The 25,742-nt window shown below is 35.4% G+C and overlaps 1 protein-coding gene across 1 annotated transcript in view; it reads left to right on the forward strand.

Annotated features, from left to right (window-relative positions):
* The window catches only part of FBXL7 (F-box and leucine rich repeat protein 7), a 119,074-nt gene that overhangs the window by 37,383 nt on the left and 55,949 nt on the right, over positions 1 to 25,742 (forward strand). The window contains exon 2 of the mRNA XM_072411856.1: positions 3,394 to 3,483. Within this exon, the coding sequence (XP_072267957.1) occupies positions 3,394 to 3,483 (90 nt within the window). The remainder of the gene's footprint in view (positions 1 to 3,393; positions 3,484 to 25,742) is intronic.

Genomic DNA, 25,742 nt, shown 5'->3' on the forward strand with positions numbered 1-25,742 from the left:
TCTACATGATTTGGCCTGAATCAAGGATACTGTGCTGAATTTGGCAGAAAATAACCCTAAAAATAGTATTACATCATTCTTCTTGTAGTGTGCATCCTTTTTTTCTTCCATATCAGTTAAATTGAACTTTTAGTAAAGGCCAATAGGAGCCTTATGGTGAAAATATACGATGATGAAAGAATTTGCAAATTTGGGCAATAAACATGATATCATAATTGACAGTTTGCTAATAAACACTCCTAAAATAATAAGCCTAAAATATCAGCATTTCTCATTATTCCCAGACTATTAAATTGTTGCAATATAGTTCAATCCAGTTTAATTATTTCTTATGTTTACACTATATTGTTGAAATGTTGCATTGTTATAATGCATTTATGAAAACTTAAACTTCAACTTTGTGTTGAAACCCCTTTCAGGTCCAACGTATACATATTCTGGATGGTTACAAATATAGTTCCATAGTAAGGCTGAAAAAAGGCCAACCAAAAGAAAAAAGAAAACATTACTGATTTTTCTAATATAATAATGCAGAACATTTGAAATCATGCAAAAGCCTAAAGGAAGGGTTTGGTATTGAGGTTGGGAGTTTAGGCATTTCAAGGTTAAGTAAGGGCTAGGTTAGGGGTCATACTAAGGAGCCAAGGTTTAAATATTGTTTTAGGAGGTTAAATTTGTCTTAAACCTTCTCCAAGAAAGACATATTTCCTGCACTTTACTATAATTTATTGCTGGTTCCTTAACTGTTGTTTGTTCATATCCATAAAACTGTTTCCATGTTCATATCCATAAAGCTCCTTGTCTCCTTGCTACCCTGAACTTCCAATTGAGTTGCGCACACTGAACACATCATGCAGCATTCAGGTAAACGACTGCGTCCTAAGCCTGCTGCTATATTACAGCAGGAGTCTTTACAGCATGGAGTCCATTACAGCATGGAGTCTTTACATCTGTAGTCCTGTAGCAAACAGATGAGGGTGGCTACATCAAGACTACAGGATGCCCCTACAAGGGCAAGGTAGCCCTCCTGGCAAAAATCAAGGTGAGGGGCACACATTGTTATTAGGTTGTCAAGCAAAGAAATGGTACAAAAGAAGAATGCCAGCAGGCGTTTAATGACCAAAATATTGGGAGTACATTACGTAGGTCAAGGAGCACCTCCCATGGTAACCTCCTGTTCCCTCCAATTACCCAAAAGTGGATTTAAAAGCCATTTGTTAACAAAACGTTTGCCTGCAGAAAAAAAAATACAGCCTCCAACATTTGTGGGTGACACAGATGATGTTACCATACCTTCCAGCAATTGTAGGAGGTAAAACCCTGCACGGAAAATGCTTTTTCAAGCATTCAGCCTTGTTTGAAAACATGGTAACATCATCTGTGCCACCGGGATTTGTTGTAGACTGGGCCAGTGTAAGTAATTTTCCTTTATTGGTTTACTCTGCTTACTATTGCTTATTAATCCACATAAATCCAAACTAACAAATGTGTACAGTGCCAAGCCCAGCATACTTTAATGGACATACTTCCTACAGGTAGAACTGCACAGTAGAACAATTTGGCTAGCTAGAGGTACTGATGTGCTACTAGAACTGTTAAAGCCATTGAGCACTTCTGAATGTTGCGGAAACTGTAAATCTGTTTTGCATATGGTTACAGTCCTCATAAAGTAAAAAATATGTTTGTGTTAGGCCTGTGCAGTCCATTGACACAAGAATTTGGGCAATTTTTACTCAACACATCAGTGGCCTTCTAGATTTATGTTCCACATATGTCTGTCTTTGTTGCATCATTAGCTCACTCAATGGACCATTCAGCCAGAGAATATATTACTTCTTAATAAACAGTCTTCTTGACCGCAAGCTTCATGGGGGAGGTTACTGTTTAGTGTGTGGCCTTTTTATGTGTTACAATTGATATTTTAAGAGAGTACAATGGTAACAAAATGGTTATTTTATCTCATATTTTCGGCCATATGGTGTAAATGTTCTTTCAGGAGTATTTCTAGGCAGTTTACACCTCTCACTTGACTTCTTCGGGCATCTGCCTAATTTGTTTTAGTCATTTAGTTAAGGTATCGTTATGCCAGACATCTATCTGTGCTGAAATAAGCTAATTTTACATAAAATTACATTTTTAGGAGTTAATTGTATTCCCTATAAATACTTATCAGCAGATGATTCTGAATACTTTCAATTGGCCAATTAAAAATGTACAAACTAAGTGTAATATTCATTCAATGTCAAAACCAGACACCTATTCACCTGATCAGAGAAACAATCCTGCCTAGTAAATGCCTGAACAATGTTTAATTATAAAAAGAAAAAAGGCAGCATTTAGTTTACTTGTTACACTATACTTCTTTTTAATTTATTGAAGATGTAGGATTTTAAAAGAACCTAAGAGAAAAACACCATAAATGATCAACCAAATATGTGATTTTAAATGCAGGATGTCATAGGTCTGGCCCCTGGGGGGCAAAACTATGGCACCTTTCATTCACAACGTATTTCTAAGGAACATGGGCTCCTAGGAAAGGCAAAAAGGACCATGTAGTAATATGTGACTGGCCTGCAGCCTTTAGAAATGGTGCATAATATACAAACAAAATTGCCTTTAGGCTTGTTATTAGAATTCACATATTACTTCCCCAGGCTCCCTAATTACTATTATGGGTCTAGCCTATTTATTATTATGGGTCTAGCAAAAGAGGAGCTGTAGTACTAAATTAGTCAATCTTGGACATGTGGCAGTAGTCCCTTGGGATTATATGACATTATTACATGATATTATGAGTGCCCATGTCATTCAGCTTTATTTGCAATGTTTGCAATATAGGTTGCTTTCGAGAATACCTTACCAGTACCGGACAGTCTCCAAAAAATTGCAGTCTTTTTGGAAACACTGGAGTTCTAACTGGCAGGGTTATGTGAAATCTTCCATCATTAGGAAAAGTAAGCGGTTTCAGGTTTGAGGTATACATGGTCCTGTAAAGTGATTTTTTCAGTGGTGCAGAGGCTTCAACATTTGTACTGAGCTGTCATTGTAAAGCTTGTGGTTAGGTCTTGGGGTAAGCCAACTGCAACTTTGCACCTAATTCCCATAAACGTAGATGCTGTGTCGCTCCAAAATGGCGTTTCTGCAATAAGTGAATATATATATATATATATATATATATGTATGTACAAATACAGTATGTGTAATACCAATGTTTGTTTCTATATATAATAAACCTATGAATATTTTATCCTATTCAGTCTCTATTCTTTTGCAATTTAAGGACAGGTTTATGGTTTATGGTTGAAAAGTAAATATCACTATTTGCACCTCTGCTTACTGTGTCGTTGATTGATTCCAGTGGTCTTATTTTGCACTTTTGTTTTTTTATTTTAGGCAAAGGCAGCTCAAGCATCTCATCCGACGTGAGTTCAAGTACAGATCACACACCGACTAAAGCCCTCAAGAATGTGGCTACTAGTGAAGGTACACATCTGGTCCTCATAAGAGCATGCTTTTGTCAGCCTCTGGAATTAAGAGCCTTCTGTCTATACTGGCAATGTGCTGCTATTACAATCATGAAAATGAATGCATTACCATTTATTTAAAAAGTTTATTTTTATTCAATATTCTAATAGAATTGTTACTAGTATTTAAAAACTTTTTATTACATTTTAATAAATCTATTTTTGAGTAGAGTTTAATGCATGGGAAAGTCAGAAAATCTAAACTTTTGTGATATGGTACTGTATATGATGAATCAGAGATCCCAAACTTATAAAAAAAGAATTGATTTAACACAGTCTGCAAATTAAAACCAAATTAAATAATTTTTGTAACTATTTTTTCTCATAAAAAGGAACCCCTGAAAACTCAAACTCTGAACAATTTTGGCCAATACTGCATAGCTCACAAAACTCTTTATACCAGTATGTCGGCTAGTGTATGTATAGCTATTTTTTAGTTCTAGAAAAACAAGGATAGGTAAAACACTTTATTTTTTTTTTTATCTGTACCATTGGGAAATTTTTTCCTTTACTTTCTTTTCCAATGACATTGCTCACGACAACTGAAGAGGGTGAATCTCCACCAGACACAGAAAATGAACACTTGGCAAGGTTCTAATTCTTCCTTCACTGTTCAAATCTTAAAAAAGGCTTGGCTATACATTCACTTTAGGAGAAAGGGGGTGGCCAAAAAACCAGACCTTAAGGTTTCCACCTCCATCCGATTTTGATGATTTTAATGGACAGGTTAGAATAACCTCTAAGCTGGTTCACAAAAGGTTCAGAAATACTGTATACAAGAAGAGTTACCTGAGACTGGAATGTTATCTCCTCCATATAAAGGTTGAGAAATTCTATGCTAAGTAGTCTTGGGGTGTGTTTTACCTTTTTAAGTAGAAATATAAGAACATCCTCAGAGACACAAACTGCGGATAGCAGAGGTATGCTTTATCCAGATCCTGGATTATAAATGCATTTGATTAGATCATTTCAGTCATCTACTGACTGTTCATGATGAAAGATATTTAAACCATATGTAGTTCACTACTTACATTTCACTGTATACAGTATTCATGGTTTATCACATGGTATGCTTGCTACCATACTTGGATACCCCAGTCACATTTTAGATTAATTTAGTTAATATTGTGTTTTTCATTTCAGTATTTGCCAAACTCATTTAAAATGGCTTATGTATAAAAAATATTATAAAATAAATGGATTCGATATATTATCTTTTAATAGCAATGCAGACAGTTCTTCCACTCAAAGATACTTTTTGAAACTTTTAGAAACTAACTGAAATCCATCTCTAAGAGCCTTACAGGTAGACCCCAAGTTAAGGAGATCCGATATACGGGCACCTCGTAGATACGAACGGGGCTTCCCTGCTCACTCGTGTGCAGGACAGAGGCTTAATAGGGGGGAGGGGGCGGTTTGCATGACTTGCAGTAGAAATCTTGTGCTAAACACAGCTGATGTTGTGGATGATCATAGGAGTGGAGCTGATCTGTAACATCTTGTAACTCTTTAATGACCAAAACAAACTCTGCAGTTGTTTCTTTTTGCATATCATAGCACAGCTTGCTCCAGAAGGTAATGCGTGTCTAGGCTCCATAAAGTTTTTTTCTGTTTGCTTTGTTTGTGATTAGCTCACAGTGAGGATTTTATACAGTAACTGACACCACGCTGCCTAATAATATGTAGAGACAAACATCTGTTCTAATTGCATTTATTAAAATAATGTACCTGTTCCAAATGACATACAAATTCAGCTTAAGAACAAGACTTCAGTCCCTTTCTCGTATGGAACCCAGGGACTACCTGTATTTAAAAAAAAAAACGGGAATCTGACATTCACTTGTGAGAATCCCTCATGTGCATGTTTTTCAATGGCAGTAACTGATTCCCACCAAGCAATGTTTGAGGAAATGTCAAATTCCCTGTTTTTAATATTAATGAACAGTATTTATATGGCACCAACATATTATGCATTAAATAGGGGTTGCAAATTACAGACAGATACAGACAGTGATACAGGAGAAGAGGATCCTCCTTAAGGTGCGTACACACTTCCAATTTTTATCGTTCCAATCGAACGACGAACGATCGATTGGGCAAAAAATCGTTCGTAAAAAAGTAACCAACGACGCCGACGAACGAGGAAAATTGTTGGAAACGAACGGATCGGATTGGGCGACGATCGTTGAACATCGTTCGTGTGTACGGTCGTTCGTTGATCATCCATGTTCAGAGCATGCGTGATGAACGAACACCCGTTCACTTTCCTGTCGTGCACATAGTTCCTCTATCGCTTAAACGATCGTATCTTTTGTGTGTACAATATCTACGAACGATCGTGTCGTTACCTCTATGTGCAGGATCGGTGCTATACGATCGTTCATATATATCGTGCAGGAACGTTCGTCGTTCGTTTTCCGACGATAATAATTGGAAGTGTGTACGTAGCTTTAGAAGAGCTTACAATCTAATCTGTTTTATAAATAGAGCCCTAAAGCTTAGGCTTTAATGTACAATAATTCTAGATAATGTAATCTTCACAATACAAGCAGATAGAGAGATCAACAATGTTTTTTTAAACATTTTTTAAATTTAGCATGTTAGGAATGTAAATAGTTTAATGTCCAAAGTATGGTTCATTTTCAGATATCCAATAAGGTCGTGTGTTACAGTAGAAATTCTACTCCTTGCACCACCTCACCAGAGGCAGAATTACTAAAGTACAGGTTCCAATTTACTAAAAAGTTGCTCCTTACAGTCACAGAGTGTAATTTAGTTACTACATTCTGCTGGAGATTGATATTATAGAAGAAGGAAATTGAATTTTTAGCAATTCTGATGCTTGTGAGTGTTTTAGGAGTAAAAATAATAATTAATAGCATTATTGTTGTACAGTTTAGGCATTTCAAAGTGTAGAACTAATATACTTACATTGCTCCTTTTGAAGGGTTGAAAACAAAAAAATTAAATAATAACACATATTTTGCATACATATATTGTTTAAATATACATTTTGCTTTTTATCATATTTCATGCAGTTACAGGGCAACCTTTGCTTTTGAATTTGATATTTATATGTCTATGTTTATTTTCATATTCATAGATTTGTAGAAGGTTTACTTTAATAACCCTAAAGGAACTGACAATGTGCTGATGGTAAAAAAAAAAAATGAATTGGCCGTATAGTGTCTGCACTTTCCTCCTTTTTTCCCTTGCTTTTAGGAAACAAAGCTAATATCTCTAGTTTTTTGTACTTATCAGTAAATATATACCAGATTTTGAACTTAAGAGATCAGTTGGTCTGTTTTGGGGCCTTTACAACTCAAGCAATATCTAAATAGGAAATTGTAGGAAAGGTTAAGTATGTAAGCCTAGACCTCAGTATACTCTTGACCCTGCTTACCAATGTGAATTCCATCCACACTGAGTATGCTCTCTAATTTTTTCCATTTGAGCTCTTTCTGTTTACTAGTGACCCTGGGCTACAGCACAGACATCGGTGCATTTGCTTGTCTTTCTAACTTTGAAATGAATAAAGCACATACTTAAGTATGTCTCATCGTTTTCTTTTTTTTAAGGCCTTTGGAATTTTGGAAAAAGCAATATGGAAAGGGTCCAGTTATATGCTCATTGGTTCGTTCCTTGTGGCTTCCAGCCAGCCTCTGTTTAAAACAATTGAAGAATGTTATTTATTTAATGTTTTTTCCCTGTGCTATCCCCTCTTTCCTCATTAGTGCTGTGCTGGCATAGAAAGGGATGAAATCATTTTATGGTGACCTTCTAAGTACCTCTGCTAACAAGCCAAAAATCAACATAGTTACTGGTTACATTGTTGTCACTATATGATGTATTATCAGTCTTTTTGATTGTGTCTAACAATAATGTAACATGAGATACATTTTATACATTGATGGAGCCCTCACCAAGGAAAAAAACACATTGAATAACTAGAATGCACCATGAAAACAATAAGGATAAACATATGGTTTAGCACTTTAATTGATGACATATTCTTTGTTCTCTTTAGGACTGGAGTATTCTGCACAAAATAGGGCATTTTAAATATTCTTTCTGTGGTTCTATAGATTAAAAACAAGGGTATGTAACATTTTTGCTGAATAATGCAAATATGAAGTATTGTCTAAGTGGGGTTTAGCCTTTTTTAGCAGTTAGCATCTAACACCCTACTCTTATACCTAGAATACAGCAAATGAAAACAAAAAGGATTTTCTATAGTAGTTGTGATAAAACAGACAAGTCATGTTGTACTAAGGCTTACAGCTGGTAAAGAATATAAAGCCTCATGGTTAATATTATTGTTTGAGAACCTGTAAGGCTGCATACACATGTGCAGTAATTGTCGTTGGAAAGGATCTTTCACAATCTGTCCAACGACTATGCACTGCAGGATGCATGAACGAGTGCTGTACATACAGCGCCATCCTGCTCTATAGAGAGCCCTGAGACGATTATCGGACGAAAACCATTGGGTATGTGTACGTAGCCTAAGATTATTTATATACCCACATAAATGAATCAACATGCCCATGCAAGATTACTTATGTTGGATATTGTGTGCTGGGCAAGAAAAACAAAAGCAACTCCTAGGGCTCAAAAGGGACGTCTTTTTTTTCTTCTGGCTACGGCACTCAATTTTGCACTGGACAAGCATGGGGTACGTGATGGAGTCTACTGTAAATGGGAAAAAAGAGTGCCAATCCCATGCATGCACAGGAGGAGCAGCCAAAAGCTGATGCGTGACATGGGTATCCCAGACTCTATGCTCCTATTCTGTCTTTACTGCTGCAGTGTTTTTTTTATATGTATTTGTATGGAATTTAGCTTTAAGGTGATTTGATATCTTTAGGAGAATTGATATTTATGGGCTAACACAGAAAAATTATTTTGCTTATAACTTTATATGGAGTTATTGCTTGTTTGGCCAATGCTAACTTGCTAGATATACATCATGTTACATTCCTAACCCAGTTCAGCTTAAACAACAGACCAAAAGCTGTAAAGTAAACACTAGAGAGGAAAATGAAAATTTAATTAATCCTCTCACAGGGCATAGCCAAGCTATTATTTTACAAGTGTAGAGCGGTAAAGGATATATTTTTCAAGACATATACACCATGCAGATTTTCTAAATCAGTACCACTATATGATAAGAAAGGCAAAACTTGATATTATGTATGTACCAGCAGATAATGGATGTTTATTCTGGGGGTAGGGTAGCAGATATTGAATTGCAAGTACTGCTGAGGATTTATTTTTGTTAGTTTAGTTTTAGAATCAGTTTGCATTATAGAACTGGTGCTGCCCAGTGTCTCAGTCGGAAAGTATTTTGAAATCAATGAATAAAGTAAGCTAAATCCCAATTCTGGACCAAATTTTACTTTTAGGCTTTTGATAAGGAAAGGATATGGAATAATTGGATAAGTCAGAACTTGTAACATCGACACCAGGACAAGATATGAAAGGAATTTGTGACCCAAACAGAAAGCTTAAAGAGGTGCTAACCATGGAGGTGCTAATGATTTCGCATTCTACTAAATAAAAAGGCCTTGTGTCTTACATTATTGTAGCAGTACACCATGACTTTGTTTCCTAGCTCAGTTCTTCCTAGAAGCTATCTAGAAGAATAAAGTTTTCAGTGGTTTTTGGGACCACCAGAACTTCTTATCCATCAGTCATGGTTTTTCTATTTTTATTGGATTATAGTACAACATTTACCAAGTCTCAATAACACATCTTTGCCACAGTCTTTTTACAATGGTTTACCTGTAGTCTCATCAGAAAGACAGTTTATTATTCTGGAACTGTACCAATAATAGCAAGATAGGTCCTTTATTTAATAAACATCTTGTTACAGGGTGTTATTCCTTATGTTTTTATTGGACTTGCAAAATATTTTTTTTACTAATTGAAAAGTTGTGGATTTTCTAACTGTCTGACAGTAACAAATGACTACTACACGTACATTTGGTCAGTAGGCGTAGTAATATAATTAATCTCACTTGCTAAACCAAAGGCAGCCAGATGGTCTAGTGCTGTACTTGACCTCTAGACTACATACACTAGTTTACTGTTGTTAATATTCTTATCAGACTTGTTCTTTTTGAGGAACCCATTATGGAAATTAAAAACAGTAATGTTAAAATGTGCTTTGATTAAAGAGATTTGAGTTATATATCTTAAAACGAATATGTTCTAAAACTTTTGCTTTTAAAAGTAACAAAAATAACCACTAATCCCTTATCATGTTTGCAGGGCTCGTGTACGACTCACATCTTTTAAAATCTATGTGTCAAGAAACAAGACAACCTCTGTATTGGCATGCAGTCTTAAAATGAAGCTAATATATACTACATATAATAGTAGCTATCCTAGCATGATCTGGCTGTCAATGAGTATATTCACTGCCTGTCAATCTTTAAGATATTTGCATTCATCTTCTGACACAGGCTTATCTTGAAGGAAAGAGTAATCAGACAGAATTTGTAATTGATTTTTCTTTTTGCACAAGCATGGGGGAGTGTACTGGGTAATCAAGAATCTCGAGCAACAGCAAAGATCTAGAGTTTTTGTACAGAACCTTCTAAACAATATGTGAGCCATTCAAATCAGGAAGGTGATGTTCGAGCTACTGTAGGGTTCTTCCCCATCTGCTGAAGAATAAGGCAATATTAGTACTGTATAGCTTGCACCAATATATCATTAGAAATAGATGGAATTATTTTACACTAAGCTGTAGTTAAGATTTATTGTCCATAGTTAGTATTAGACATTTAAAAGTCTGAAAATATTCTAGTAATAGAAAAGATAAATAACTTGAAAGAATTATTACTTAAAAGAAAACTAAATGGACATATGACAGTTGCAGAGAGAATATTGGGTCATTTTCAAAGTGCAATGTCTTTTTTCAGATAATTTGTTCCATGACAGAAGACCAGTTTCTAAGGTATGTTTTCTAGTTCAATGATTTAGAAACAGTATTAAAATACAGCATGGAAATAGCCTACATACTATTAATCAATCCTGAACATTGTGTTGAAGGCTTTATGTGAGGTACCTTGAGTGTTGTCCTTGGAGCAAAGTATATTCATAACATACTAATTATTTTGGATACTTTATATCCCAAATGGGACCAATTCACTTAGTAGAAATATGTACAAAATTGGAATTGAGTTGGTAGACAAGCCATACCAAGGTATTCCCTTTTAGCGTGTATTTCTATATTTACTAATACATTTAACAATGTAACCATTCAGCAAGCATTAATACATATAGTCACAGTAGATTGTCTTACCTTGATCTACTAATTCTGTGCCATATCATAGATACATTTCTGTGTGGCTGTTTAAACCATGAAATTGCAATGGCTCGTTTTGTATATAATAACAAGTATGATTTTACTTGTTTTTTTAGTTTGATGGTTTTGAAAGACCTTACACCTTTTTTTTAGTTATCACTTAAAAGATAAGTAAAACCAAAGACTAAAGTTGTGTAAATAGCTCATTTTGGTTTGTAAATTTAGTTATTATTAAATCAGATCCAACTCCAATCACTAAAATCCCTATAACATGGAAATATAATTAAAACAACACACATTTTATTAAAAGTAATCCTGTAGATCATACCATGAATGAACTTGGTACTTATCATGAACATGGGACATTATGGTACACTGTAATTCCTTAATAATGGAGAATAATCAAAAAAATCTGATCATTTTGTTCCTGCCAGATCACAGGGCCGATGATGGCATAGAATGGGATAATCTGCATAATATGGATATCTTTAATGAAACCTGTACCAAGCTATCATTACTGACCTCTTTTTCCTAAATACCAATTTTCTGATTGTCAGTGATGTCAAAACTCTAATTTTCACATTTGTTCCAGGTTAGTGAGAAGGCATTGATGCCACTGGCATGATGTTCAGACAATTAGCTTTTTTGGTAGGAGGTCAACAGTGGCAACTGATATATTTTTCTAAACAAAAAAAAAATGCTTAGAGAAACATATAGGCTGGCAATGGCTAATGACTAAAATGTCTAGTAGACAAGTCAATAGCTTAAAGAAGTGGAGCCATTGGATCAACAAAGGCAGCTAGGAAGCTATCAAAGGACAGGGTCGGCAATGGTAAAAAACTAATTTCCACATTTCTTTCAGCATAGGTTTCCTCTACATGACCTCTCCCCAGGAAATACCCCCTGATCTTCAGATTGCTGAAACAGCCTCAGGGAAAAATCAAGTCAACATTGCCTTGCAGCCTAAAGCTGCGTACACACCTGCAATTTTTCTCGTTGGAAAGGATCTTTCACGATCCTTTCCAACGAGAAAAGACTGCACGATGCATGAACGATGCTGTACATACAGCACCGTTCATGCTCTATGGAGAGGGGAGGGGGAGAGCGACGGAGCGGCACCCTGCTGCGCGCTCTCCCCTTCCCTTTCATTAGGATCGGTCGTCGTCCATCGTCCATGGATCCGCCAGGACGGTCGTCGGACGATGGACGACGACCGACTGTACACACGGCAGATTTTCGCCCGATAATTGGCCGATACCGATTATCGGGCGAGAAAAATTTGCCGTGTGTACGCAGCTTTAGTTGCATTGTGTTTCAGTTATGGTCAAAACATTATAAAAGTCCACCAATGTACACTTTCTAGGCAGTTTAAGTAGTTTTGTTCGTAGTTTGCTAATATTGAGGCCATGCAGGGTACAAAAAGTCCTTGCCAGGAAGATGAAAGACTTAAACATAGTGGCATATGACTATGGTAGCCATGTTAGGGAATTCCCTTGCCATTTAGTTTTTACAACATTATACATAGCTTTGTCTTAGCCATAACACAGTTACGGTAATGGTTGACAGAATTGATTTAGATTATGTTACTTCATTGATATGAGCCTGGATTTTTTAGTCAGTACCTAAGCTATATGTGAACTGCATGCGTCTACCAAGTAGATACCTGTAAGTGAATTCCTCAATCAGTAATAGTTTAATAATTAAACTGCCTCTGCATGGACATCATATGTTGTGCATGGCTTTTGACATCAACAGGTGCCATTGAGTTCATATACCCAACCAACCCAATACTAATGCTAGAAGTTGTAGCACAAGAGTATTAATCATACATCTGCTGTTTTAGTCCTCTCATTGGTAGAGGTTGCAACCATTCAAAAAGGAGATCATCAATTATCTGTTCTGATCTGGCTGTTTTTTACCTATATGGACAGATTCTTTTATCATGATCCCTATTTAATGTACAGCGCTGCGTAATATGTTGGCGCTATATAAATCCTGTTTATTAATAATAATAATAATAATAATAATAATCAGGAACTATCAGACCATTACATCTAAATAGACACCTGTTATTGAATATGGCCTTGCCTAAGACAAAATTAGGATTTTCTCCTTGCTGTACTTTGGACATAGAGAAATATAATATGAAACCACAGCCAGTATTAGTACATGTTCAGTTGGCTTTTACAGATTAAATTATTATTGATGTGTTGAGCTTGGCTGGAATTTATCCATTGCAATCACATTCAAGTCTGGCAGATGATAAGCAGTGTAATTTAAAGCAGTGCCGACCAACTGGCAAATGTAAAATAATGGACAGTGCTAAACAAATGACCATAGAAATTCCCAACACTCATTATCAATAATTAAACCTGAAATGTGCACATTTTTAGATGAACCATCATCGTATTCTTTTCTTTGCAAATGCTGCATGACTCATCAAAGTCACACGCACAGATTTACCACTCAGTCTGAAATATTAACTGTAAAGTAATAAAACAAGAACCACAGGAAAGAACTTGGGCTGCAAAGCATTGGCACTTAGACAGAACGATTACCTGGAAGACTGATCTTGCTTTTACAAGTTAGTTATAGTCATAGGTGTGATTTGTTATCCATGGAGGAACAGTAGGAAAACATAAAGGCATCTGAAGCCTACAGAAATATGATACCAAACACTTCATTCATTTAATTGTAACGTATAAATCGATTGAGCAGTCACTGCTACAGTAATTATATAAGCACAGTTCTAAAATATATTTCTACATAAAATTAATGATAATTATTTCATAGAAGATTTGAACACCAGTATTGGATTCAATCACGGATATATCTTTTTCTTTGGAAACCTGAAGTGTGGAGAATTGCTTCCAGCATATTGAAACTAAAGCTGGAATTAAAAGGTTATGTCACAGCAAGAGATGTTCTGGTAAAGTGCATCACAAAGTTAAAGCCAAATAACTTTAATCATTTTTATAGGAAGTAAAAAGTAAAATATTGTTCTACTGTGCACTTTAAAATACTGTAAAAATCGTAAAATTGGTTTATTTAAACTGGGCCTATAAATAAATATATATATATATTATATATATATATATATATATATATATATATATTTATATTTATATATATTACAACACTTTTTCTTATCTTATGTGATAGGGATAGTGCTGATTTTGTTCAGTACTACTAAGGTTCTGTTTATCAGCTCATCTATCAACTTTGTATGTACAACTTCAGGATTCAGTCTTCCAAAAAGTCGATGTCAGTGCAGCCTGGTATTGTTGCCATTTGGGTAATTTCAGACCTACAGTTGACCCTAGTTGTCTGCTGCAGGCTTACCTGATCTCCCAACTGTTTCCATTCACGTGAATATGAGTGGTTGGCAACAAATGTGTGCAGGCAGTTGCAGTGTGATTGCAGTGGATTGCAGCAGGGGTTGCCAAACACAACATATTTTTTCTGTGCACCCTTGAGCAGCCAGCCATTTCCATTGACTTGAATGTTTCCCACAGTGCACAGCGGTTAAAAGCTATTGCGGTTGCTGCTGGAGGACTGAGAATTATCAACTTTGATATATGAAACATTGAACTGCAGTAAACCACAACCTCATCCTTACTGCTCCTAACTATGACACAGTGGTTGAGTATGGTTAAGATTTAAGAGTGGTTTATACATCAACCGCACAGTATTGAAGAGGGGCAGCTAACATCAGCAGTTTGCAACTGCACGTCTAAATTGGGGTTAAAAAGTCTTTATACCAAATTTAATTTTTTAAGATACAGGTTGACATTTAAAAATCCAGCAACCTCGGGACCTGAGGAGCATCGTATTTTAGAAAATTCTGGATTTTTTTTTTCTACCAACCTCCACACACAGTCATCCTTCCTCTCACTGCACCCTGGCACAGTTCCAGGCAGCAAGGACGTCTCAGCATGTATTTAGTTTAGCAAGCAAGACCTAACAGCTGTTTCTGCAGAACAGCGCCATGAAAACATCAGTGGCCAAACAGTGTACCGCAGTCCCTGTATTGTAGATGTGATCCGAAACTGAAGGATCCAGATTATCCAAGGCCGGATTTTTGATTGTCATCCTGTAAGGAACAGAAACCACAGACAATGAAATCTAAAAGAGTATTTAATTTAAACGCAACTAGTTGATATTTGTAGAAATGTTTCACCCCCAGAATATGTTGTTGTGACATGATTTGCTCACCTAAAATAATTTGTTCTTTTAAAATTATAAATGATATATCTGACCAATACATAGACCTAATTTGGCTAAAACAAGTCTCTGGAGTATCTGTGTTTTGGCAGTGTATCTGTATTTTTTTTTTGTGGTAACACTAAATACCCAACATTATGTTGATGTATAACACTGACACATATTAGCTCATCTACATTATGATTTCCCCTTTTTTAATAACAAACATTTTAAATATTGTGTTTCCAAAGAGTTTCAAGTAAAACAATTGCTTTTTGTGGATACATACACTCTGTAGTCATCTAATAAAGTTTATGTAAATAAATTCTATTTTTCAGTATGTTTGGCAAGATGCCAGGCTAACACTGCTAAATAACAGCATTGTCAGCCAGCCTGTACAAGTTCCTGCAATTAGCTGGTAGTAGCTGCTATTAGACCTGATAAATATAAGTATTATATAAATATAATTATAAGTATTATTAAACCTTTTTTGCCTTTTTGTCAAAAAAAAATAATATATATATATATATATATATATATATATATATATATAAAACATTTTGTGCACTCTCCCCATTGTGTTCCTGTTCCTGGCCAGGTGTACAGCAGAAAAATATACTTTCTTTAGCTAACACTGGTGATAACATGTAGTCATGATGTGAGCAGTTCAGGGAAATCAGTATAAGCAATCGAGGACAAGTGGCCACATGAATAGATATGTATAAACCTTTTAGACTTGCACAATTGTGCAGGTTCCTCTATTGTTTTATAACTGCTGTTGTGTTTTGAATGTAGTAAATAAACAAGTGGAGTGTTTATGCTACTTAAGGAAACTTTTACAATAAGGCATGGCGCCAAATATACTGAATAATAGATGTGAGGTTTATATGCACTTTACCAGATGTTCCAATAAACAATCCTCTTAATTTCGTACATCTGGCTATACTATCTTTTCATTATACTATATCTATATATGTAGCATATATGCATGCACTTGTAAACTTGCTCCCAAACTATGCACAATAAAGTATTACCATATTCTGAACATACATTAAAAGCAGTTAAAAAGAAAACCTTGTTTATATTTGTTGTTATTGTTGTTATACATGGCTGAATTATATTTATTTTGTAGAGAGATGTTAAGTTTTTTACTAGATACTATGAAATCTGAGACATTGTGGGCAGCCTCCCTACCTTCAACTGTGAACTCACAGCAAGTATTTCTAACAATTAGAAACCAACTATACTCTTACTTTAGAGTCACTATTGAATTCATTCAGGAGCTCTGAAATCATATCATACACATCTGGAGAGCGGTGTAAGGTCTTTTTACAGCTTTTTTAAAACTTGTCAAACACGTATAACTAGTATAATGTCTGAATCTGAGCACAGAGATTTGGTATCTGTACTCCTAGAAGCTTGTTTCCTAGAAGCTGTACTCCTAGAAGCATGCCTTATCCAGGTAAACTGTGACAATCATCTTTCCTATGGCCATCCTGACATCCAAACTACTGTAGCCCCAATGCTGAATCAAATATATATTTCCCAGTCCTGGCATTATTAGTACAGGATTATTAAACACATCTAACAAGTCTGCATGAATGAACGCTTGACATACCACAATATATAGCATTCTATATATTAAAAAATTTGTACATTTTACAAAATCCATACTTGAATCCCAGTCAAATGTCAGTGCCAAGTAAAGTCTGCTATGGTCTGCCTAAAAGAAGCATTCTGGGAATGATGTTATCAGTCTGCTGCAGGCACGAGTATGCTTTTACTTAGTCTCAGTTTCCGTGGTCAGTTCTCACTCAGACTGCAGATTGTAAATTATTATGCATGCCACAGCTTAAAAGGCAGCAGCAGGGTTTAATAATGAATGAAACCTGAATAAACATACCAAAAAAAAAGAGACTGCACAGGCACTGGAATTTGTATGATCTTGTCATCTCTGGACCATCACCTAACTTAAAAAAATTACACTATATGGCCAAATGTGTGTGGACATACCTCCTATTTTTTTACTTTTTTACTTCCAGTGATTTCAATGAAGCATATTAATAATGCAAGAGCATGCAAAGACTTTTTGGACGATAGTACACCTATAATCTTGTAGCTAAAGTTTAGGAAAGGGTTTTTTCTCATCATGACTGTGCCTTTGTGTACAGACCAAGTCGAAAAAAAAGCTTTTCTTTATGGTTTATGAGTGTATTGTAGTGGCATTTGGCTGGCATACACAGAGCCCTGACCTGAATGTATTTGGAATGAGTTAGAAAGCTGTTTAAGAGCCATGTCTTCTAGTCCAACATCAAGTTCAACACACCAGTCCAATATCTAGTCCAACATCAAGGATACACTCCAAAATCTCATGGAAAACCTTCCCAGAGTATTGGGGGTTGGTATAGCTGCAAAAGAAAAGCAACTCCATAATAATGCCTGTGGTTTTAGAATTAAGATTTCCAACAACCTCATATGGGTGCAATCTTGGGGGGGGGGGGTAGACTGTAAACAAGGGCTAGCTCTATACTGGGCCATAATCAAAAAGCATGACTTTTGCAAAGCTGTAACCTTTATACATGGGGGGATTTCTAGTAGCAGTCCTTGGTGTGGTGGTTAGGTGTCCACCAACATATGATGATGCATTATAGATACTTAGCATGTATAATATCTGAACACAAATTAGGCCATGCCATGAGCAGTAATATGATCACTTTAAGGCGTAATATGTAACTATAAGCTTTATGCTTAGATTACTCATCTAAAATGAAAAAATGAACAAAAAATATATACATACCAACAAAGAAATTCCCAAGAACTAATACTTTATACATCAAGTATGCATCTTACATGCTTACTTGTTTCAAACTAAAGTGTTGCAAACCCACAATGTTGTATCTCTATAAGTATTCTTGTTTGGAATATTGTACTAATGGTAATCCACGCTCAATTTAAAGACATAATTAGGATAAAGCATCTGGAATACATTGCTTGGAACTATGATTTTTACTAATGTTTCATTATCCTGACTTGTATTGCTTCATCAGAAAGAATTTGCATCCGTCAACTACGTGTCTACTCCAGTTATTATAATCACTGTTATTACTTCTTGTAAATCCCTTGATATCTAGCATCTTAGTCATCAACATTTTTTTCAGCATCTGAACCCCAGCCAGTCACTGGAACTGAACATTCTACCAGATGGCGTCTTTATGCAGGATTTTTAATGTAGATATTTTTTTAGTTGTAGAGGAACAGGCAAATTTTTAAACTCAGTAATGTAAGAAAGTAGCACTGACCTAACACCTTAACTCCATTCTCCATAACCCTCCTGCAGTTTTTTTATTGTGGTGTTTACCACTCAATATCATTCATGGAATAATGTGTTGAACTGATGCTTCAGTATTGGGTTCTTTAAGACTCTAGAGAAGTGGTAAATGAGGTTACTGTATTTATTTACAAGTAACATTTTGGTTTACTGTGCACCATGTAGTAGATGGGGTTGGCTGCATTTTGCTCAATCATTGCCCTTTTATTTTTCAAAACTTGTTTTAAATCAATTACCTGTTTTTTTTTTCTTTTTATTAGCATGTCCTTACTAATTGCCTAAAGATAATTAGTAGGGTTCATTTATTGTGAAGAGAACAGCAACTTTATTTAAAAAAGGAAATATTCTACCATCCAATTACCCAAAACATATCCTGTTGATTTAATTAAGACTCGGTTTTACTTTGATTTGATTGTGGAGACATGCTATTTTATTACGACTGAGGATGGCAGCACTGCAATGATATCTTAATTGTTGGTTGGTTTTTAACTTGATATCACAATGACCAGGGTACATAAGGAATTTTGTAGCAGCAGTCTGTATCATTTATATAATCACTCAAGTAAAATTGAATGTAATTATTGTCAATAAAAGGTTTGTATTGTTTTTTTTAAAAATCACCATCTTCAGTAACTACTAATTTGACCTAATTTTGTTATAAGAAATGCCAGCATGTAATTTTCAGCTGCATATTAGTATTGTAGTTGGCATCAGCAAAAACACTTTATCCAGCTACAAGTTGGGAGAGAAAGAATATGCAGTTGCTGTTGTGACTTGCAACCAAAGGACAATGATGGACAATAGAAACTAACCAGACTAACATAATAATCAAGAGAATAATTATCAGTTGGTCTGTTTACCAGATAAGCATGTTAGAACAGCCTTACCCTCTTCATCCTACACATGCCTGTCACTTTCCTATGCATTGTTATGGTGAAAGACAAATTCTGCAGGACCATGGTGGGCTGCCATAACAATGGCTCCCTATAGGTATGAATAGGACTGTACCACATATGTACAAAAACCATGCAAAATTTGCTCTACAACCTGTCACAGTCAGAATTTACTAATATATGATGGAGGACTAGCATGTGTGCATATCTTTTTTAGTTTGTTTAGGTTCCTCTTTTAACAATAAATCTGAAACAAAAAAAAGGATGGATTTGGTAAGCTTATTTTTCATGCTTGGGTTAAGAGCAGGTCCCAGGTCTGCTCAGCCTCAAGCTCTATATATACAAGTCAGATAATAGTCACCCAAGACGAACAGCCATGCTCATTTCAGGCAAAAATCTGATGTGTACAGTGGTTCCTCCGCTGTGGCAGATTGGTGAACAACTGATGACCTATCTAAGTAGGAGGGAACAGCAGGGTTCCACTTGCTAGTCCATCCCTCTTCCCTCTTCATAAAACAGAATGGAACTATGTATACAGAACTCATTTGTTCACCTGTCAATAGAAATGGTCCGGAAACAATCCTCTGACGTCCATCAGACAACTTCTATCTTTAATTTAAATCTATTCAGTATGCATATAAATCTATTCTCACTGCCTGGTTAGAGTTCTGTAACTTAAAGTCCAGACAAGTATATTCAGCCCCTGCTAAATGGCTGAAACAAAAAATGGCTCAATCAAAACCAGTTGCAAAATAAACCAGTTTAAGAATGTAAAGTTTTTTTAGTTCACATGAGCAGACTAACAGACTTCTACAGAGTGAGAGAGACGATATGTTACAATTAGGCAGGAAGAACATCAGTATATAGAACAAATAAATGTGACTGCCCCCGATTAATAGAACAACATTTTAAAGCATTTATATGCATGAAGAGATAATGCACATTTAAGCTCATCATATTTGCATATTTACAAAAAACTTTAGAATGACTGAATATTCCTTTTAAAAAAAAGCACTTCTTGTAAAAAAAGAAAAATGCTGGATGGACTTTGCAGCCATAAATGGTAAAAAGCAGGTCTGATTCTCTGCCAAAAGCTTCAGCAGAGGGAATACGGTTTTCATTTACAGGAATAGAAGGGTTAGGGCTGAGCAGCAAGATCCAGAACTTCTATATGATTGTGATTATTGAGGGATTTAACAATGGAATGGCAGCACCTTAAAAAATCACTCATATTACAATGGATTTATGTTTTTTATGTAGTCTAGTGCTTTCAGTATGGGGATTTAAAACTATTTTTACTCTTCAATAGTTTTGCAAATAAGGTTTTTGTTTTGTTTGCAAAACTTCTGCCAAGATCTTCCAATAGCTTTCCAAAAGCGATACTTTTTGGTGAATGATTAGAACCTTAGCCAGATTATCAATATATTTACTGATAGTTTTATTGTTTCTTTGTCTTTTTGAACACCTGGGACTGATAGCTCAAAAGATCATTGGTGTCAGTTAAACGGACCTGGAAGGCACAGATTGCCCATGTCTCAAGGGAAAACATAGCTCTGGAGGCTGCCTAGGTTGAGAAACACTGGTCTAGGGTATTTCCCCTCTTTTTGGAACAATGTCTTTATACTATGTTGTGTTAAATGGGCAGGAATGGAATGAGATGAAACTTTCCCAGTGGGTTGGCAAAACCCCTAAAAACTGACCAGGGTTTAACCATTCAATGTACTCCAAAATGAGAAAAAATGTGAAGCTTTAGATATATTTAAATCCTATCCTTCTAGTTCATACAATAGCTAATTAATTACTATTATTGCATTACAGCTGATGGTAAAACTTCCAGATAATTTCTTGTTGATAAGTCCTTGGTTAGAGAAAGATCTGTAAGCGGAGAGGAAGCTGGTCTGTGACAAGGGAGTTTTTATCTCCTCTGTTACCACTCCTATCACTGGAAAGCTGCGTAAACTAACTTCCCTTAAAGATGCTCCACAGGTTTTTTTCTTTACTACATACTAAAGTTGTTCTCTTGTTGTTGTGTAGTGCCCTATTCTAATACACACACAGTTATTGATTCATACCAGTCTATTAATATGTTGTAAAATTTGAGCTTTGCCTAAAGTTTAAATTTACTAGAGAAACATCTCCAAAATAGATAAGATAGATCTACAAAATAGATAAGATAGATCTACAAAATAGATAAGATAGATAGATCTACAAAATAGTTTTTAATTTTATATTTGTTGGGCTTTATTTATACAACAGGGAATCTGACATTCCCTAGTGGGAATCGTCCAGGTCTATGTGTTTTAATGGCAGTGATTGATTTCCACCAGGGAATGTTCAAAGGAATGTCAGACTCCCTGTTTTATAAATAGAGCCTTTTAAAGTGTTTAACTTCTGTTACATTTTGGATGGTGCATAACTATTAGGACCTTGGTGGATGTGGTTTATGCCAATATTTTGTAAAAGAACCACCTGTTTTACTTACAAAACAGTGCATACGATTCAGTAAATATTACTATAGGTGCATATGTTTTAAACTGCAAATATTTTGTAAACATTCACTGCTTCCCCAGTGTATATATTATTTGTGGTTAGCAGCTTTGGGCTTTTATGATTTAAAATTTGGCAGGGGTTTTGCATGAACTCTGGTGTTTTTGGTGTGTTCTGGCAATAGTACACAGCTTCGATCACAGCTGTTTCTCTGTATTTTGTGCATATATATATATATATATATATATATATATATTAATATTTATATATAATGCAATTACCCTTTTTATGGCTCCTCATCTATTGCATTTACAACCTGATTGCTGCTCATATGAAGAAATCCCTTTCAAGCATATTAGTGGGAAAATGCTCCATGAAACACTTAAAGAAAAACATGACCTATTGACTAAATTTCACCAAATACAACCATTAATATTGTGCATTTGCTGATTCATTTGTTTATATATGTGTGTGTGTATATATATATATATATATATATATATATAATCATACAGAAATGTTGCTATACATTCAAATGTTTCTGTATTATGCCAAACATCATAGGTAGATACATTTATTCCAAGAAACTGTAATAATCTAAGTGAATCAGTTGTCTGAACCTATGAAATAGGTTTAAATCCTTGGAAAAGCAGAGCACAGGAACTTGTAACTGATAAGTAAGGAAATGTCCTTTTGACAGCAGTGGCAGTGGAAAAGAAATGGTGTTACAATCTTTAGGTCAAAGTTTCATAATAAAGTCCTATACCTGTGCTTCTTGATCTACAATGGCACAACATCCATTAGTAACACATGTCTACATAGTATGCACAGCATGCATCAAAAATAATTGTGCCCAGCTGCCCCAAAAACATTGTCACAAGCTGTAAAAATAAGCTTTTTAGACTGATGCATATTTTACATAAAACATTGTGACATTTTGCCCCTAGAAACAAACTGCAGCTGATCAATTAATATGACCTGTCACTTATAAATATCAAATTCATTAAACATGCTTGAGAAATGGTTTAACATAATTTAAATTAAATGTGTATTTGTATAACTCATTTTACAATTATATCTTTAGAAATACAGAGACTGCACTACATCATCAATTTAAGGACATTCCTCCTTTTCCTCCATTTCTCCTCCTCCAATGTTCTGCATCCCACAATCTTTCTGGTTTTACATGGCAGCAGTTTAGGTTACTGCTTAGCCTTCCCACTGCCTCCCCTGCTTCATATAATTGTTGCATTGTGTAAAGATTATAGATCCATCATGCAAAATGAATATTCTAAAATGGACCTTTGTGGGCCAACTCGCTTCCGAGGTCCAGCCAAGTTCTTTGGTTTCTGGAAAAAATATTCAAAAAGCTCAGGTTTGAGGTGCTTACAGTAACATATTGACAAGTGAAAGTGATCCGTTAGCATTTAGTGGCTCCTATTCTTGTTATGTAATGGTTCGTTTGGTATCTGAAAAGTAATAACGGTAAACCTGTGCTTTACTCCTCTGTCTCTACATTTGGCTACCGGGAGTGAGGAAAAATACCCAGGACAGTTATCTATAGGTTTTGCTGTGGTCACATAAGGGTTGGAAGAAGCCCTTAGCTTCGAGGACTCCTTCTTTTCCACTTGGCTACTACTCTAGTATAATGTTCTCCATCACTTTCTAACCAGCACTGGACAAATAGCAGGTAAAATCTAATTGTTTGTTGTTGTCTAAGCCTACACTTCTGCCCACTGCTTGTTTTAAAGTCCCTAAAGTGCTTTTTATATATTTAGATCAGAGGGGAACAAAAGTATGAAAACCACCATGCTTTCAGAACTAGCCTAGGTGTTAAAACACATGGCTGAGAGACAGGACACATCTGGTTGGATTTTTTTCCCTGATGCCATCAAAAAAGAATAAAAAAAGATCAAGTTTCACCTTTCAGTATATGAATAGTAACAGCTCTGGTGATGAAAGGTGGCCTTTAAATCAGGAGAGGAGGATTATGAAGTTCTCCTGGGACCAGTATGAGATAAGAACTTGCATGATACAGGAAAGAAGTTTGTAGGAAATACTGAATATACCAAATGGTAAATGTAGGACTGAAATGTTACTTGGAAATGTACCTACTTGGAAAGAATCTAAACAATATAGGACAATTCAACAGAAAAAGAAAAGTTTTGCCTAATCCAGCTTGTCTTGCACACATAGGATTTTTTTTCCAGATGTTATAAAAGAAATGTCTTACTCAAATTATTTATCACAGTCATTTCTATGTTGCTTGCCCTGTGCTAAAAGAGTTGGCCCTGCTAGGATGCTTTTGGAAAATTTATTCAAAAGAACTCATGTCAAGGAAGGAAATGTGAGATGAACAAGATTAATACCTGGCAGCTAAAGACTACTGTGATGGAGTGCAGTCATACAGTATAGGCAACATTTCATTGTTCACGCCTAACGCTATTTTCGGAGTGTCTAACAGGCCAATTCTGGAGTGGAGAATAGCTATAGCGCTTTGTAGATTGTACTAACCATTCCTAAAGCCAATTGTCATTGTTTTTTTAGAAATCAAAATCACAATATTTTAAAAATCTCATACATAATTAGTAATATATATCAGTAACATAAACATACACAAGCAATAGTATGCTGATAACACGTAGGGCCTGGTTATTTATTTTTTTGAATTATAATTTTTGTTGCAATTTTTTATATTTAAAACATACAAGATTACAAACAAATAAAAACAACATAAGCAAGGTAAAGAAAAAAAACAATTAATATATATATAGGTAAACACAATAGGTAAGGGAAAAAAACAACAACAGCACCAATCTGCTCTATGGAGAGAGAAGGGGGAGAACATCGGAGCGGCACCCCTCTGCCCGCTCTCCCCTTACCTTGAACTACAATCGTTCGTCATCCATCATCCGTGGATCCACCAGGAGGGTCGTTTGAACGACGGACACTGTACACACGCCAGGTTCTCGGCCGATATCGGCCCTGAGACGATTATCGGGTGAGAACCATTGGACGTTTGTACGTAGCTTTAGGATGAGCAATCCAGGACAACCAATAGGCATGGAACTTGGAACAATACGGTAGGTATGTCCGTATGTCTCTAGTATCTCGCTATAGTCTCTCTAGTTGCACATAGACAATGGGTAACAATGTGCCTAAACTCCACTGGATATTTTTCAAAACCCAAATTAGGTAGAGCTTGAGAAGTATTGGGTTTGATTATTGTTCTGGTCAGCTCAGACAGAAGTTTAAAAGCCCCGGACCAAACATTTTTAATGCTCCTACAACTCCAAAAGATATGACTCAAAGAGCCAATATTGTGGCAAAGTCGCCAGCAGTGTTGTGTAATTGCAGAATTGTATTTTGATCCAAAAGCCTGGAATAGATTGACTTTAAGAAATCCATGCCAGGTTTGCTTGATCACCCATGTTCAGTGATGAAAGTGTATCCTCTCCAGCCTTGGGGAACTTTTTTAAATCAGGCAAAAAAATGTGCTTATAATTTAAATCGGTTTTAATGAATTATTGGGTGTTACATCATTTAAATTGTTCTGTATTTCTTTTTGTGTCATTGTTACAATGTATCTTTGCTTACAATTATCCCTCTCTTACATAAATTTTCCCATGATTGTCCAAAAAAAAAATTTGCTTTAATCATTTTTTATAATAACCTTCATCAATTTAGGATGTGTGGCTTTCTTCAGCACTGCGTGTGTTAGGATACCCTTTGCAAAACTTAAGCCATGAAAAACATTTTTGTAACTGGTGAAAAACAAACATATCTATCTGAAGCTCATTTCCTTGCTTAACAAAACAATATATTAACAAATGGAAAAAAATCTGCTTTTCATGAGTTCTTTATTTAAATCTGTTAGAAGTAGAACACTTCTGTAAACATTAACAAGAGATCTTTTTATTTAGATAAGGAGAGGATTTAATATATCCCCTATGATTGATTGATGTGCCTTTTATTAAAATTAAATATTCACT

The sequence above is a fragment of the Pyxicephalus adspersus genome, chromosome 5 (assembly GCF_032062135.1).
Source record: "Pyxicephalus adspersus chromosome 5, UCB_Pads_2.0, whole genome shotgun sequence".
Lineage (NCBI taxonomy): Eukaryota > Metazoa > Chordata > Amphibia > Anura > Pyxicephalidae > Pyxicephalus > Pyxicephalus adspersus.